At 42.5% G+C, this 18,770-nt stretch overlaps 1 protein-coding gene across 19 annotated transcripts in view; it reads right to left on the bottom strand.

The window, feature by feature from the left end:
* Positions 1–18,770, bottom strand: part of EML1 (EMAP like 1) — a 213,286-nt gene that overhangs the window by 43,306 nt on the left and 151,210 nt on the right. For 6 of the 19 annotated variants that reach the window (XM_009006534.5, XM_009006536.5, XM_035261445.3 and 3 more), the window contains 6 exons: positions 11,468–11,496; positions 10,492–10,548; positions 7,595–7,724; positions 4,833–4,982; positions 3,797–3,866; positions 1,075–1,185 (listed from right to left, as the gene is read on the bottom strand). In XM_009006534.5, the coding sequence (XP_009004782.1) occupies positions 1,075–1,185; positions 3,797–3,866; positions 4,833–4,982; positions 7,595–7,724; positions 10,492–10,548; positions 11,468–11,496 (547 nt within the window). The remainder of the gene's footprint in view (positions 1–1,074; positions 1,186–3,796; positions 3,867–4,832; positions 4,983–7,594; positions 7,725–10,491; positions 10,549–11,467; positions 11,497–18,770) is intronic. The other 13 variants (XM_009006535.5, XM_009006537.5, XM_035261447.3 and 10 more) reach the window with 3 other exon arrangements.

Below are 18,770 nucleotides of genomic sequence, written 5' to 3'. Positions count from 1 at the left end.
ACTCAATGTTTTCTTAAATTGAACATTTATTAATCTTCCAGATATCACCTTGCCATACTGATGCTTTCTGACTGAGCTCTTCTCTACCCCAAATACAAGGGACCCTAATAGTTAGGCAGGAATATCATCACCCCTATTCAGCCTGAAGAAGTTACAAAGATGAACCTTTGTCCCTCTACAACCCTTAGGATTAAGGATTCTCTTATAAAAGGGAGGGGAGAAACATCAGAGGTGTTTGAACCACAGCAACTTGAATAGGAGCTAGGTAAAATGAGGCTGAGACCTACTGGGCTGCTTCCCACACAGGCATTCCAGGTCACAGAATGAGATAGGAGGTTGGCACGAGGCATAGGTCATAAAAATCTTGCTGATAAAACAGCTTGCAGTAAAGAAGCCAGCTAAATCCCACCAAAACCAAGATGGCAACGAGAGTGACCTCTGGTTGTCCTCACTGCTACACTCCCACCAGCGCCATGACAATTTACAAACACCATGGCAACATCAGGAAGTTACTCTATATGACCTATAAAGGGGAGGCATGAATAACCCACCCCTTGTTTAGCATATCATCAACGAATAGACATAAAAATGGGCAACCAGCAGCCCTTAGGGTTGCTCTATAGAGTAGCCATTCTTTCATTCTTTTACTTTCCTAATAAACTTGCTTTCACTTTATGGACTTGCCTTGAATTCTTAGGAGAGATTCAAGAACCCTCTCTTGGGGTCTGGATTGGGACCCCTTTCCAGTAGCAGGATGGCAGAAACACACTGGAGCCACCCTCGAAGGGAGCAGGTAAAATTCAAGGCTAGAGCAGGCAAATTTCCTGAAGGAAAGTGAGGATGATGTCTTTGGGGGCCTCTTTTCATCATTAAACCCATGTGGCTGGAGACATCTGATTGGCCCTGATGAGACATGTATATGACCTCTGACTAAGGGGTCCTGGGAAGCAGGAATGTTTCACAGTCCAAATCTGTACATACACCCAGACAGTTATAACCCTCCCTCTTTAACCCTGAGTTGATTCTCTACTTCCTGTGGAAGAAGACAGCAATACCCACAGGGCACATACTTACAGATTTTGAGAATGCAATACAGGTGACTGCTCGGTCAAAAAAACCTATGCCAATGACGTGGAGAGTATTCAATGTCACGGAATCCCAGATGCGCACATGTGGGGGCAACTGCTGTTTAGAAAAAAAATGCAGAGCCATCAATTGTGATGATTATACACATGTCTTTACTTTGAAGCTATGAGATTACTTGGGCAGTAACTTGGACTTTGTCAAAACTAAAGATCTTTTTCTGCATTTCAAGAGTCTGCCTTTTGATGTAAATAAAACATTCCCAATGGCTTCAGGAGGTGGAGGGCTTTGTGGATAATATAACAATAAGGAGAGGTCTACTGAGTTTTAGAATTCAAATGGCCAATTTTTGACAATAGTATCACAGGAACCGACACTTTGATTTGTGCACTAGATGTGTCTGAATCTTAGAAATGAAAAATGACAAGTAAAATGGAATCTCACATATGTGTTATTCTTTTAAAGTCTGTTTTGTTGTTAAGGTGTCACCATGCCTAAGTTCATAAGATGGTCACCACCAAATAATATAAAGAGCTTAACAGGCTGAGTGTGGTGTCTCATACCTGTAATCCCAGTAATTTGGGAGGCTGAGGTGGGTGGATCACCTGAGGTCAGGAGTTTGAGACCAGTCTGACCAATATGGTGAAACCCTCTATCTACTAAATATAAAAAATTAGCCGGGTATCGTGGTGCATGCCTGTAATCCCAGCTACTTGGGAGGCTGAGGCAGGAGAACTGTTTGAACCCAGGAGGCACAGGTTGCAGTGAGCCAAGATTGCACCATTGTACTCCAGTCTGGGCAACAAGAGCAAAACTCCATCTCTAAATAAATAAATAAAAGAGCTTAACATTCTTGGGCAAAACAGACACCAATTATGTACAAATAAGATTTAGAACTGTTAGAATTGTTTTAAAATCCTCTCAACTGTGTTCCTAGGTTATTTACACTATTTTTTCTCTTCCTTAATAGAAGAAAGCCTCATAGAGCAACTGGCATATTTATCAATAAGAAAAGGTGCTGGCATTGAAATTAGCACAAACACTAGGCAGGCGTTAGGTGAACCAGGTTCTAGTTCAGTCTAATCTCTAAGTAGCTGGGTGTCCACAGGCATTCACTAGGCCTCTGTGGATTTCTCTACAGGTAAACTGAAAGACAGCTATAACATTTTTCTCTGGATCTTAAGTTCTGATTCAATTTCAATGCCAGAAACTGAAATATACTTTTAAGCCACTAGAGGGAGGGACAACTGGCTTACCACTAATTTCAAAGAACTTTTCAAGGCCATTTAACATTAAAAAAAGAGAGAGAGAGAAAGACCCATTCGATTTAAGTGAATTTACATAATAGTGGTCTGATTTCCATTATTTCTCTTAACTATTTTCAAGCATAAAATATTAATAAAGGTCAGGCACAGTGGTTCACCCTGGTAATCCCAGCACTTTGGGAGGCTGAGGTGGGCGGATCGCTTGAGCCCAGGAGTTTGAGACCAGCCTGGGCAATGTGGTGAAACATTGTCTCTATAAAAAATACAAAAATTAACTGGGCAAGGTGGTATGTGCCTGTACTCCCAGCAACTCAGGAGGCTGGGGTGGGAGGATTGCTTGAGCCTGGGAGGCAGAGGTTGCAATGAGCTGTGATGGTGCCACTGCATTCCAGCCTGGGCGACAGCCTGAGTGAGAACTGTCTCAAAATACAAACAAACAAAAAAGTTAATGAAAAATAGCATAAGATTAATATTTTAAATCTAACGTTATTAAAATATTTTCTGAAATATGGTAGTATTCTTTTTTTCTGGATGAAAACATTGAGAAAATGGATGTACTTAAATCAGTTTTCAGATAAAATATGCAATAACAAGCTACGTAAAAGTAGATATCAAAAAAGCTACAAGCTCCCTCTCTAACGCCTTAAAATGCAAATTAAAATCTTGCTGAAGTGCTTGCAAAATTTGTGCTAAAAACCTCCTAGTAGCTTTTGTGACTTGCACACAGACACAAACTCCATGGGGTAAAGTCATCATTTAACAGAACAATCGTAGGACAGGGCAGAGGGTGGCTGAACTTTGGCCAAATGTTGTATATTAAAATTATTATTTGTTATAATTTTAACTTCATTAAAATTATAAATTTTAATGCTTATGTATGTAAACAAACATTTTAAGAATTAGTGAATTCTTTGTTCAGAACAATGCTATTTAAAAATCTGATGAAGTTAAGATGAGCTCCAGGGATTTTTAAGGTCACAGTAAGTATTTTTTTTTTCCTTTTTTGAGACTGAGTCTCTCACCCAGGCTGGAGTGCAGTGGCACAATCTTGGCTCACTGCAACCTCCGCCTCCCAGGTTCAACCAATTCTCCTGCCTCAGCCTCCCGAGTAGCTGGGATTACAGGAATGAACCACTGCGCTTGGCTAATTTTTATATATTTTTAGTAGAAACAAAGTTTCACCATGTTGGCCAGGCTGGTCTCAAACTTCTGACCTCAAGTGATCTAGCCCGCCTTGGCTTCCCAAAGTGCTGGGATTACAGGCGTGAGCCACTGCACCCTGCCACACAGTAAGTCTTCTAATTTACAGTAAGAAATTCTAGTGAGGGGTTCAGAAGTTTTCAGATACCATAATTATATCTAAGCAGCGTTATTCCACAGCATAATGTTTTCCAAAAATTACTGTGTTACCAGCTCATTACAAAACGATGACAAGGTAATGAACTCACTTTTCCATCCTTCGATGTGCCTGCGACTTGTCCTGTTGCTATCGTGATCCGGTCTGGATGAACTGCTAGGCTAAGAAAAGGACCTTCATAAAACATCTACGCATTGCAGTAAGTTTTACTTTTCCCTTGCTCAAATATAATCTAGTCAAACATTTAAATATAAGAAATACATAATGCCTGACTTCTTACAGACTCAGCGACAAATTCTCTGAGCTCCATGACGTTAGACAACTACTAGTTCATTTCATCTTAATTGCCTTATTTCTTCTGAAGAATTTTCAAGCTTAAGGGAAAAGCAATCTCTGCTGGGAAAATACCGTTTCATTCTCAGAACTACTACGTTAGTCTACAATCTTTATTAAAAAGTCATGTTGAGTATATTAAGTAGGAAAGATACCATCTTTCATCAACAGGATTTTTATCATTGACCAAGGAACCAGGACGAATACAAATTATAAATCCATCTCTTCATGCATCCATCCTTCCAAGATATATAAAATGCCTACGTATTTTACGTATCTTCCATAAATTCCCATTATGGAAGACACGCAAAATTATGGGAAGAGCTGACTCAGTCACAAACACGAGGCCACACGTTTTTATGTTTATCAAAAAATGAAGACCCAAATTAGAAGCTTTTAATACATGATGTGTTAAGAAGGTCTCCAAACAGGTGGCACTCTTTGTTGATGTAACGCAGTCCATTAAGCTCATGTGCTGGCGAGGCTGGAAAACTAAGTATGAGAGGTGTTTCACAGAGCAGAGTAGCTAGTAGACCATACAGAGAACACATAGAAGAGCTTTCCCCAAAGTTCTCATTTCCTCGGGCCCTCTTCCTGCCCTTTAGTTATGTCCCAATACCCACTATGTTCTGCTAATACTATTTCCACATGTGCAACAGAAACACATTTATTTATTAATTTTTTTAGAGACAGGGTCTCACTGTGTTGCCCAGGATGGTCTGGAATTCCTGGCCTCCATCGATCCTCCCACCTCAGCCTTCCGGGTAGCAGGAATGACCTGTTTGAGGACTTACCACTTCACGTCATCGTTGTGGCCAGCGTAATGCCTCTGCAGCTGCTCCTCCACGTTGTATAACACCACCACGGACGCGATGAAGTAGACGGTCTCTCCCGTTGGAAGCAAGTACAGGTTGTTACGGCAGTCTCGACCCCTGTACCCATAGCTTTGTGGATGTTAAGATAAAATCTTTGTATCCCCTTTAAGAGCTGACAAAACATCAGCTTTATTCAACAGGCACAGGCAATACAATACCATATAACTATTACCATTAATGCCACTAATTTAAATAACATGAAATTGCAAATACTCGGTGACAAATACACGTGACCCCCAAAAGCCATGCAGTGAAGTTGGAAACAGTCATTGATGTAATACAAATGCATATTTTTACAAAGTCGGTTTTATTTTTAGAGAGCTATTGAGTCAATTATTAATCTTTTTTTAAACTATAATTTATGAGCTAAATTTTTTTACTAAAAAATTTCTTTTTTAAACATGATAAAGGTACTTACAAGGGTACAAATGACACTTACACGTGCACTCAAACATACATAAACGTAAAAAAAAAAATCAGGCCCCTCAGCACCTTTGGGATAAGTATCCCTGTTAAAATTTTGGCATTATACTTCCAAACCTTGAAAATTATTTTATTTTGAGAACAAAACATCACTTGAACGTGGATGTAAAAAGTAACCTGGCCAAAAAAAAAAAAAAGGCCATTTATTTTGAGCAAATTTCCTTGCTTTATAGCTTCTAAAATATGAACAGGAAGTAGGTTGAATAAATGTTTTGAATAATGTTATCCAGATTTGATGTAACCATTTAGTAAACCACTACTGACTAAAAGACAAGCTGAAGCACTTCAATTCCATGTATCAAAATGGATTCCAAAACAGGGGCCCGTAAATGCCGATAACATTTCAGTCTGAAAAAATAAAAAATATATTTTTGGGGAGAAATTTAGGTACAGGTGGGCATTTTTTAAAATTTCTAAAGAATATGATTCTATAATCTCAAATAGTAATTCTTCTAAGTGAAGTCACAGCCAACATCTTATGATCTGTGTTCTAGGCTTGACATTAGACAGGTACTCAACAAATATTTGAGGGTAAAAAAATACTTTTTTGGCCTTAAAATCTGCATAGACTGAAAGGTGGTCTCTGTAGCCTTCCTCTAAAGTCATAAGGAAATGGAAATAAATGGAAAATAATCAACATTTAATTCATCTTTTTCACAGTTTCTATTTTCTTATCTTTCAGTTGTTTTTTTCCCTGGAAGCTCACTTTTCCAAACCTCATACCGTGAAGCTGCCAGCAACTGTTTCAAGAACATTAGTTATATGGTTGATTCAGATTTTTGTGGCCTAGATTTTTGGGGAGTCTTTTTGATTTATATCAATGTATATATACTTGAGACAGGGACTTGCCATGCTACCCAGGTTGGACTTGAACTCCTCGATCCTTCTGCCTAATCCTCTTTTGCAGCTGGGACTACAGGGTGCATCACTGCGGCTAGCTTCCTTTAAAAGAAAAAAAAGTAGGATGATACCTACATGACATGTCAATTTCATCTACGTCATTCATTTGGCTCCGTTCATTCAGTACTTTGATATTCATATTTTTCTATTGTCCCTTCAGTCAAAGTCACTCTTGAAGTTAGACTCCTAAGGCTGGCCAAGGCCATACTTGGTTTAAGGGGAGAATGCTAGTCCTCCTTTCAGAGTATCCCTCTTTCTTTGTTTGGGTTTAAAAACTTTTTTGCCAGTGTGGTTTTGTTTCAATTTTTGATATTCCCATTTCACAAGCACAATATTTTCCTGCATTGTTGCTGTTGTTTCCTTACAAATATAGAGTTGCCTAGTTTTCCATCTATCCCTGAAGAGTTGACTAAGTATATGGTAGCTCCTGTTAAAAATAATTGGCTCGGCTGGGTGTGGCGGCTCATGCCTATAATCCCAGCACTTTGGGAGGCTGAGAAGAGCAGATCATGAAGTCAGGAGTTAGAGATCAGCCTGACCAACACAGTGAAACCCATCTCTACTGAAAATACGAAAATCAGCTGGATGTGGTAGCGCACACCTGTAATCCCAGCTACTCAGGAGTCTGAGGCAGAAGAATCGCTTGAACCCAGGAGGCGGAGGTTGCAGTGAGCCGAGATCTTGCCACTGTACTCCAGCCTGGGTGACAGAGCAAGACTCCATCTCAAAATAAAAAAGAGTTGGCTCTTGGCCAGGTACGGTGGCTCATGCCTATTATCCCAGCACTTTGGGAAGCTGAGGTGGGCAGATCACTTGAGTCCAGGAGTTCAAGAACAGCATGGACAACATAGGAAGACTCCATCTTTAAAAAAAAAAAAGGAAAAAAAATCAGTTCATTCTCATTAGAATCTAAAATTTTACCCATTCTTGATTATTTTCACTGTTTGCTTCTTTATATATTTCTAACTACTACTGTCATTCTTTTGAAAAGAATAAAATTCGGACCAGAAACTAGTGATTCATTTTCTCCTGACAAAAAATCACTCATACAATCATATAACATCTTCATATTTTCTTTTCAGGAAGATAATACATTTGAGTCAGAATCACAGCTATTCTGTTCAGGAATGATAAGTTAAAATTGTAAGTTTTGTTATATCAACTTTTAAAAATAGGAGTAGAACATTTTGTTTTTTAAAAGCTTAAGAGAATTTAAGTTTTATGAATTTCTATAGTTAACATCAAGCATTGATTGACTGATAACTTCATGTAAGACCTAACTGATGAACAAAGGATACACCCATTCCAGCTTGAGTCTCTTGGTTGGAAGTTCTACTTTTGCTTCCAAGTTGTAAGAATCCACCTGGTCTTTGGGCATGTACATGGTAATAGGGCGTCCACGAAGAAACATTTTTACATAGCCTTCTTCTACAAAAAGAACAAAGATGTCAGTAAGATATCTCAGTGCCCAGCGTACCAGAAAACAAGTGCTGTACCCTCTCTAGCCTTTTGGTGTAAAAGAGAAACTTTAACCCTCCTGTCATTTCTAATTGATATCCTAGGGAAAAAAGTAACATAAAAGTAAACAGTTTGAAACAAAAGTCTGCATCTTGTTTGCTTCTGACATTCTGTTTACTTAAGTACATGAGATATGTATGAAATTACAAAAGGCAGGAAGGAACTTGATTCCAACAATGATTTTCCATGAGATTTTACTGCTTACACTTCCTTTTACCATCAGTAGGGGAAAAATACCATCCCCCTAAAATTCAACTAACATAAGAAATCCACTTAAAGTTTCAACGTATACACAATCTCACTATGTATACACAATGTGTTCAATGTATATACAATCTCACTATCCAAATTCACAAAATATTTTTCAATATTTAAATGGATTTGTTATGTTGCAATGTAAAAATATATCTTTATGCATCTTTTAATTGGACAATTCTTTTAATTGTAAAGAACACAAACTCAGCAGAAGTGCATGCTAGGATGCAGTACAAAAGGAAAACGCTGAAGGAAAATCTAGAAATGGAAAACAAAAGAACAAAAGACTCATTAGAGAGAGAAATCAGGATGCAAAGCTCTCTAGAACAAACACTTCCATAATAACTTTTACTATTTCAATAAATCATAGGGACAAAAGTAAGTATCAATAATATATTGACACAGGGTGACTCCTAGACCTTAAAAAGAACATCTTGGGCTGTCCTGACTGGAGTTCTCAAGATATGATAAGGGCAAAGAAAATGCCTTTGAGCTCCTGGTGAATTCCATTCAGAACTCACTGAATTCTGAAACTTCACTGCAGATCAAAGGACCTGGTCTTCTTTTTTTTTTTTTTGAGATGGAGTTTCGCTCTTGTTACCCAGGCTGGAGTGCAATGGCGCGATCTCGGCTCACCGCAACCTCCGCCTCCTGGGTTCAGGCAATTCTCCTGCCTCCGCCTCCCGAGTAGCTGGGATTACAGGCATGCGCCACCGTGCCCAGCTAATTTTTTTTGTATTTTTAGTAGAGACGGGGTTTCACCTTGTTGACCAGGATGGTCTCGATCTCTTGACCTTGTGATCCACCCGCCTCGGCCTCCCAAAGTGCTGGGATTACAGGCGTGAGCCACCACGCCCAGCCAGGACCTGGTCTTAATGGCATTTAAATTGGGGAGCTGGAACCAAGGATACCTGTACACAACTCAACAGAAAAGTCATCCGCAGGGAGGAAATTGGCAAGGAACAGTTAGGAAATAATTATAGTACAAGTTAGTTTTACAAGTCTTATTCTTAAGGATTTTCAAACAATGCCATACATGCAGTATTATTTAAAAATCGAGAGGGCATCCCAGTTTTATGTCATTGTGTGCATGCGCCTCAGGTCTTCAATGCATGCATGTGACACACTCTTCACACTGCATATTAACACTGACGTTGAGTCAGAGTCATGAATGCGATCATCCCTGCCTATGTGTGCCAGCCACTGTATCCCGTGGATCCTCCCCTTGAATGTCTCCCAGGCTAGTGCCAACTTCCCCAGATGCACTGGGGCCCCATCACCACAGGCTCTCCTATGGCTCTCCCGGGTCAGCTTACACACTGCTGCCAAACCCACCAAGGCCCAAACCAGATTTTATGGAGCCCTTCCTCCATGTAAATTTCGTCCCCTGCTTTCCTCCTTGCTGGATCCAGCAGGTCTAAGTGCCCTGCTAGGCTCTCACTGCAGAGGACCTCATCTGCCACAGCCACCCACGGGGATTCTCTCTGGGGCCAGGTGTGTCTCTTCGCCACCCCCTACACCATGTCTTGTCTGTGCTGCTGCTCATGCTGTTCTCCTCTGAAGCTTCTTCCCTTCCTTAACTCTCACCCAAATCTAAGCTCAGCAGGGGCTGTGTGGCTACCACAATCGAAGAATCTAAAGCACCTAAAAGACTGACCTTGTTGAAAAGAGGGGAAGAGACTGGAATCAACACCTAAATGAAAAGAAATTCTAACGACTCGCTTTGTAAGAGAATCAGTCCTGCCAGAAAGGCCGCAGAAAGTAGAATAAAGACAATATAATCCTATTTCCACAACACATAAAAAGCACTGTGGATGTATATAACCAATGTCTATGAAATATCCACCTGAGTATGTCACAGGTATGTACTGATTAAGAATTCTTAGGACTGAGTTTACTTACTGCACAATTTTAACTTATCAAACTAGGCAAAAAAAAAAAAAAAGAAAAAGCACTGAAGTTAGCCTTGGCACTGTTTCTTACTGGTGATTCAGACAGGCTACATCTAAAATCAAAATGCAGCCAGGAAAAGCAGTGTTTGTTCCAGGCAGGTTAGGATAACAGCAACACGCCACCAAACCAAAGGCGCTAGTGGGAAGGGGCCAGCAGCAGTGCACGGTACCAAGTCAAACAGTGGGACATCCAGGGGTGGCCCTATAGCTCTCTTAAGGTTTATGTAGATAAAAAAAAAAAATTCCTGCAATCAGCCAATAACCCATTGGTATCCAAATTATAGCCACTCATGAAAGCCCATCCAAGTAAATGCTCAGGGATGCTTTTAACTTAAAACGAATCCAAGTGGTTTGCAACACAAAACATTTTCATACAAGGACAGCATCTGTTTGCCTGTATGAAAAAGGTTTCTGTAGCCTGGGTAACAGCTTTGCTCAGAGAGCTATGAGGTTTCAGAAATGCTGCCTACCTTTGCAGTGTGTCACCCGGCGTTTCCCTTGTGATTTCGGAGACAGAGACAGAAGGGCTAGATAAAGAGACGGTGGTGTGCTGCAAGCGTGGCCGGCCTGCCTGCCCCAGAGCCCGGGGCACTCACTGGCCCGCAGGCCGACACCTGCCCTGCCCCCCAGTCTTTATTAAAATCTGGACACAGTTCAGGGATCCTGACAAGTGTGCTCACGATGTGGCCCTGTGAGCCCACAGCAATTATATTTTCAGTGAGTAATTTCATGTGTCCTGAAAATGAGATAAACGCTAAAGCACATGCTGATAAATAGAAAACTTTGCCTTTTATGTTTTAATTCTGAACTTAAGAAAAAAACTAGAGCAATTAAATGAATGTATTTAATCGATTACATACTTATCCATTTCTTGCATCTTAAGTGCATTTCTAGGTAAGGTTAAGACGCTAGACCACAGCATCTACCTTATTACAAAAGGTGTTAAGAAAGATATGTGGAAAGATACATATGAACTATTAGTTTGCAGTTTAGGAGATCATAGGCAGAAAAAGAAAAGCTACTTTTAGACAGTTATATAACTTGAAGCATAAGAAACTTTCCCCTAAGAGAAATGCAAATGTTGATGACAGAATCCAGTTAGTAAGTAAGGAATAACCAAGGCAACAGACACGCTTTACTCCAGAAATTCCATCACGGGCAGAGGTGGTGGCATTCCACCCTCCTCCTTACTGGCCTGTCTCACACTGGTTGTGGAGAGGGCAGGTGAAGCGTTTGCTCTTTTTGACAGTTTATGGGCAGTCTTGCTGCCACTATCCAAGCCGTTCAACCCCCAGGTAAAAAGCCGACAACACTCCATCCGCTCTGCACAAACCAAAGCTCCTGTGTGTCCAAGGCTGGCCCCTGAGGCTGGCTACTTCTTTTGTGTCCCTTGAGTCCTGAGGAAGTGAGTGAGGGGTACCCATACAAAAATTAAATCAGACTTACCTGCACTGAATACGGGCTCCTTGGGTTTGCTGTGAAAATAAAGCAAGAACAGTTTTTAAAGGGCGCTGTGTGTGTTTAATCCCATTTGCTTCAGACTCCACTTCACGGCTGCAGAAGTCTGCCGCACGAATGCTGCGTAAGTTAAACATGTTAATAAGAAAAACACAACCCATCTCACTGCAGAAAGGAACACACGCAAACAATCATAAACACTCTCGCAGGTGCAAGAGACTGCAATCCTAACTTTATCACCAAAGTTGTGCTTTTTGTGAGTGCAAACAAGTGTTTTGGGGAGAAAAATGTGGTTAATCAAGATGGGAACGGCCCTGTCTAAATGAGTAAAAAGGGTTGTTTTTATTCCCCACACTTTTCTGGAAGATTATTTAAATAACTTATTTAAAACTAGCAAATTCCTGACAAAAAATCTTTTGGTGAGGCCTTTTAGAGCTCACTTCCTAACTGGATGGCTGCTCTGAGGAGGACAAGTGGGAAGAGAAGGTAGAAGGGGGGGGTACCAGGGTGTGGTGCCCTCCAACTCAGCCACGTCTCCGGAGACCTTCTACCTTCTCCTGCTGACTTCAGCCACCCTGGGCACCCACCATGAGCAGGTGAGACCACTGGGTGACAGCACTTGGGAAACCAAACCCAGGAAGGGTTCAAAGACAGACAGCTGCAGACAGACTGGACATCCCTAGGAGCAAGCATCCCACAGGATAAACTTCCACAAGGGGTCCTGAGGGCAGAAGGAGAAGTGGCCGCCACTGCAGGCCCGCTACTTCCTGCTGGGGCACCCCTCCCATGACACCACCTTTGGGGAGATGGCACCTTCTCCATTCTGGACAGGGACAGGGAGACCCAGGGAACTCCGGGGCAGGGGGGTGACCCCTTGACCTCAACTTTGACTCCAAAGTTCACACTTTGCACCACCCAGCTACCCTGACTTCCACCTGCTTTAAGATACAGAGCAAGACACAGGAAATAAACAGGAGTCAAGGGGCACACTGGTTTCACTAGAGCGCCTTAAATGCTGCTAGGCGCACATATGCATGTTGTGTGCATGTGTATTTAAAACAAAAACTTGAACAGATATAGTCCTAATATTATACCTCCTTAATTTTTGACTTGAAACACAATGAAAAACACCAGGAATAAAAACTATCCTTAATCCCATATGTAATAAGTAATATTATATATTCATATTTTGATTTCCGAATAATTTCATGTAGTACATGGGGTAGGATGGTGGAGCCTACTACTTAGCTGATACTTTAAAAGTGCTTTACTCTGTTCAAATGTGTTTTAAGTAGTTTCATAAGCTGTAGGCTTAGTTTCCTAAACTCTAAACTATGGTCATTGAAAATACCACGACAAAGGCATGGCACAGCCTTTGAACCTAAAAGCCTAGGTCTTACACTGGCCTGCAAGGTCCTGTACAATCTCCACCTGACCCCTTTGTTCTTCTGAGTCATCTTCCTTCCCTATGCAGGTAACCATCCATCTGGGCACCAAGGAAGGAGAGCTAAGCAGATTCCTGGCACAATTAGTGCCTGAAGAATATCTTAGTTTATAGTGTTACTACTCGGTTATTTCCTTTATATAATCCTTTATATAAAATCACGTATTAGTTTATGGTCGGAACAATTAGTGCCTGAAGAATATCTTAGCTTATAGTGTTACTACTCGGTTATTTCCTTTATATAATCCTTTATACATAATCACGTATTAGTTTATGGTCAGAACAATTAGTGCCTGAAGAATATCTTAGTTTATAGTGTTACTACTCGGTTATTTCCTTTATGTAATCCTTTATATAAAATCACGTATTAGTTTATGGTCGGAACAATTAGTGCCTGAAGAATATCTTAGTTTACAGTGTTACTACTCAGTTATTTCCTTTATACATAATCATGTATTAGTTTATGGTCGGAACAATTAGTGCCTGAAGAATATCTTAGTTTATAGTGTTACTACTCAGTTATTTCCTTTATATAATCCTTTATACATAATCATGTATTAGTTTATGGTCAGAACAATTAGTGCCTGAAGAATATCTTAGTTTATAGTGTTACTACTCGGTTATTTCCTTTATATAATCCTTTATATAAAATCACGTATTGGTTTATGGTCGGAACAATTAGTGCCTGAAGAATATCTTAGTTTACAGTGTTACTACTCGGTTATTTCCTTTATATAATCCTTTATATAAAATCACGTAATTAGTTTATGGTCGGAACAATTAGTGCCTGAAGAATATCTTAGTTTACAGTGTTACTACTCAGTTACTTCCTTTGTATAATCCTTTATACATAATCATGTATTAGTTTATGGTCGGAACAATTATTGCCTGAAGAATATCCTACTACTTAGTTATTTCCATCTATATATATCTTAGTTCATAGTCGGAGGAATGCCTAGAGCAGACACGGTACAGAGCATGAATTAAGGAATAAGCAGCTATACATATATAATTATATCTTGCTTACAGTCAGAGGAATGTCTAGAGCAGACATGGTGCAGAGCATGATTTAAGGGAAAAACAGTTGTACCAGGACAAGAATCTGGCCCAGGCGGTAGTGCCCCTGCCTGAAAGGCCACACGCGACAGGGCAGTTTGGCCCAGGCAGCTGCGTTCAGTATCGTAAAGATACCGGCTGAATGACAGGCTTGGAGCAAGTGTCACTCCTCCTGAAAAGGAGTTGCAGTACCCTGTGTCCAGTTCTTGTGGAAAGCTGGCCTCTGGCAGGCAATCTCGCGAGCGTCCGAGGACCTAAAACCCCCCTCCGGTATATCCCGCCTTGGTGACTCTGAACCTTGTCAGCTCTGTTGCTACTGTGGGGACTCAAAGCATCCTCCTACAGAAATTCTCAGAAGCCGCCAGCAGGTGGCGGTATGCCCTGTCAGCTCTCCAGCTACTGTGCTGACTCAAAGCATCCTCCGGGAGATACCCTTAGAAGTAGCCGGCCCATAGATAAGAGATGATGCAAAATGCACCCTCCTTACTGCACACCGCCCACCTCCTCGGTGACCTAATGGGGGTGGACCCCTTGTTGCACACTACCCACTTCTTTGCCTCGGTCACCTCATGGGGGTGGGCCCCTTGCTTATCCTTCAGGTGAATGTCTTGACCCTATCAGTATCCTTAAGATGACCTCACTCACTACCCTGCCCCCTACCTTATACCCAATAAATACAGACACTTCTGGACATTCAGGGCCTCGCCAGTCTCTGCTCGTAAGTGGTATGTCCCCTGAGCCCAGCTTTCAGTCCTTTGGTGTCTTGTCTCTTTATTTCTCGGACCCAGCGCTTCAGCACAGTGACAGGGGACACCCCACGACCCTGTAGGGCTTGACCCTACACACTATATTCCCTGCTGTTCTGGGGACCTGGTCCAGCAGGCTCCATGATAGGCGCTGGCTTGTGGTCCCTCCTGGACTATCTTGCCCAAAGATAGCGACTCGGGCCACTGTTTTAGCAGCATGTGTGTCTTCCTGCTCCCTGCTCCACACTGCAACCTCCTCAGGCCTGCTCACCACACCCCGCCCCTCTGCCTTATTTTTCTCTATGGCACTTATTTGCCCCCTGCCTTCATTTTGTTTCTCCCACTAGGAGACAATTCCACAGGGGCAGGGATCTTTCTGTTCATGGCTATATTCCCAGGACCCTGGACAGTAGACAGCGGCTGCCCTGGTGGGAGGCCTGGAGCTCCTGTGGAATTCCTCTCGGCTCTCCCGGTCTTTAGCCTTCAGCAGGCCTCAAGGATCTGTGCCTGGTGAGTGGGCTGTCAGCAATCCTGCCTCTCCCCTAGGCAGACAGCTGCTGCCGGGTACCTGGTGTGGGGCTTGGTATACAGATGGAGTTTCTCTCCGTTCTCCAGGTCCTCCGACCTCTCTGTGTACCCAGCTCTCAAAGGGCTGTCTCTCAGCATTCCTCGTCCTTCCATCAGGGGTGGCCAGCTGCCTAACACTTAGTTCCAGGCCCCGTGTGTGGAGAATGCCTCTCAGCTTTCTTCCTCTGTCCTCTGCAAGAGCAGGCCTGGCATGCCTCTGCCTCAGTGAGTCTCTCTCAGCTGCCTGTCCTGCTCCCAGTCCACCGTGCACACTCACTGAAGTCTCTGGAAAAGTGGAATGTGTGTGTGCGTGTGTGCCGGGGGGGTCCCCATGAGTCCAGAGTCCCTGAGAATTCCGAACTCTCCTGCCAGTCCACACTCAGCCCTTCCCATTTCTATAGCTCCAGCTGTTTTCCTACTCCCATTTATGAGGGCTCCCCTTCTCTTTCTTGCCACTCTGCCAAAGACAAAAGCAGCTGTGGGGCCTGTCCTTCTCTGGGGGGCTACCCACTTTTCAATAACATTTCAGTTCATTATACTACTTTCTGTCCTCTGATCCATGCTGGGTTTAAAATAGCTATGGTATTGTAGATACCTGAATCATTCTCATTTTTAGGGTGGGCGTGACATTCTTTTCATTTTCTGTATGCTAAGCAGAAGCAGAAGAAACCTTAACTTCAAATTTCACATATAGTATTAGATTTACAGGGAGAAGGAGGTGAGGACAGAAGGAAAGCTAAGGAAAAAGACTACGAGGCAATTCTCATTACAGAAGCATAATCAAAGGGAAGCCAGGTAGGGAATGAAAAGATAGGAAAACTATTTTTTTCATCATGACTTGGATCGCAAAAGTAGAGTGAGGCAAAAGCTGCAAACACAGAAATGAGAAATTCAGAACTTTCCCTAGAGACAGAAAAAAGCAATTATGAACTATGTTCCTCCTACAAAGAGAAAATCTGCAGGGGAATTTGAACTCTCTGTACAGAGAAGCCCATGGACCTTTGACACTGAAGAACTGTAAGAGGAAGAATGAACAATTTCTATCAACAGATTAGGACGCAGGAATGTTAATAACTCAGGTCACCGAGAGAGGCACCAGGGGTACTGAAATGCTTACATTTCTTTAAACCATGCCCCAGACAATGTATCACTTTGTGGTATGCTACATTCAGAAAATATATTACTGCTGTGTTTTATTATTTTAGAAAGTCGAGTTTTTATTGAAAAAAAACAGCATATTTGCTGTAGAAGCCCTTACTGCTGCCAGTGCACCGCCACCTTTCCTAAATGGGAGGTCACTTCACTCACGCATGCACATCTTAGAATACAAACTCATAAAGCGATGACAGGTCTTCTGAACAACTGATAGAAAGGCAAACCCACAGATGCACAGGATAAGCAGAAGAGAACATTAAAGGCACTGCGGCCTCGCAACAAAGTCTGCTGACGGGAGCCGTATGCAGAAAGCACGTCTTTCCAGGACTCACAGCCACTTGAACTGGTAGTGGGTCCTTCAGAGCCAGCACTATCTGAAACATTCTTGAGCTGTGAATTCACTTGGACTGGAGATGATCACTTCACAAGGTGTTATGTACTTCATCTCTGATTCCCCAGTTTTTGGTGAGCTTGATGGAAAAAATTAAGCAGGTGACTTACCACCCCCTCAACAGCTGGGGTGTGGCTCCATGGTGGGAGGAATGTCCAGTCCTGTCCTAGGAAGGGTGAAGGAGCACCAGGTGCAGAATGAGGCTTCATTCATCCCCTGCCAAGTGTGGAGTGAATAAAGATGCCCCACATGCTCCGCCGAAGCCATGACAGAATGAAGCCCAGCGGAGAGAAAGGGTTTCCCTTCCAGTGAACAAACTCTCATTGCTTGGCTATTCTGGCGTTAAGCTGTAGCCAGTATGTCCAAGATGAACGGTGCTGCAATCCAGCACGGTTCCTACTGCTTGTTTTGGCAGGAAGGAGACTTGCTGAAAGAGCTTGGCTGTATGCTCCCTTGAGCTCGATGGTTCAAGAGCTGATATAAGATAAAAGCAGTCCTTGGGGACTCTCAGAGGATGTGGTACACTTGAATCTTTACTGGACCAGCAGCTGTATGGGGAAATGGTAGGAGAAGACTAGACATGTGCCCCAAGGAAAAACCCCCACCCTGAGCTGGGAGGCTTACACCAACAGTCAACACTGCAGACGCAGCTGTGACCATGAAAGTCTAAGTCCAAATCCCTGAACGTGCTCACTGTGGGTTCTGAGCACAGGGATGGTCTAGGTGTGGTTGGTTTTCTACCTCCTGATAAAGCTCAGCGGATGACGTGTCCAGGCTGCAGCTCAACAGATATTCACTGTGCCTCTCCTCTGTGGGGGGGGACTGCTCTTAGCACTCAATTCTACATTAACTAACCTAACCCTGTGTTCCTGAAAGGGGGCTCTGGGGTCGGATCCTGCAGGTCTTTGACACATGGTGATATGTGTAAGGAAGTCCTGGGCAATGAGGATCAGAGCAGAACCAATAGGAGCCACATGATGTTTGAGCAGAGATATTTGCTTTTGAAAATGATTACTAAGGCTTGATAGAGGAGGAGTCCATTCCAAAGTTAAACATGTGATTTCCCTACAATTTATTCATCCATAACAACTTTGGCTTTTGAAATAACATGACTTCTTTTTCTGGGGCGGGGGCAGGGTCTGGCTCTGTCGCCCAGGCTGGAGTGTAGTGGTGAGATCTCAGCTCACTGCAACCTCTGCCTCCTGGGCTCAAGCTGTCCTCTCACCTCAGCCTCCCATGTATCTGGGACTACAGGCATATGCCCCCAAACCCGGCTAATGTTTGTATTTTTTGTAGAGACAGGGTTCCAGCATGTTGTCCAGGCTGGTGTCAAACTCATCTGCCTGCCTCGGCCTTCTGAAGTTCTGTGATAACAGGAGTGAGCCACCGGGCTTGGCTACATGCCTTATTTTAGAAATGACTTCACAGGATGAAATAAAGTTCCTGCTAGAAGTCAGAATACTCTACCATGGAAATAATGACTATAACAATTGTCCATAGGCAGCTTTGTATTAGAAACAGGGTCATTTAAGAACCATCTATTCAAAATGTTTAGAAGTCACTGGAGACTTTGTTGGGGACAAAGGTGACTGCTTCATAGCCATTTCCAACCATTACTTCCAGCTTAACATGGCAGAAGGAGCACAGGTTTTGAGGTCAGCTGGATCTGTGCTCCAGGGCTTGGGTGAGGGGCTTCACCTCCACAAGCTTAATCTCCTTAATCTAAAAATGGGAATAAAACCACTGTAAGGAAGGGCGTTGACACGATTAAATAAGATGTGTTACAGTGCACCCTACGTATGCTATTCATTAACATGGCTTCCCTCTTCCTCCTCCTTTCGCTGCAAAAACCTTTGTATTTCCAGACTCCTCACCTAACAGTCTCAAAACTAAAACAATATGAAGAATATTAGCACTTATGTTTTGAAATGT

Source organism: Callithrix jacchus, chromosome 8 (assembly GCF_049354715.1).
Source record: "Callithrix jacchus isolate 240 chromosome 8, calJac240_pri, whole genome shotgun sequence".
NCBI lineage: Eukaryota > Metazoa > Chordata > Mammalia > Primates > Cebidae > Callithrix > Callithrix jacchus.
The sequence above is the reverse complement of the archived record's forward strand: the minus strand, read 5'-3'. Positions and strand labels throughout refer to the sequence as shown.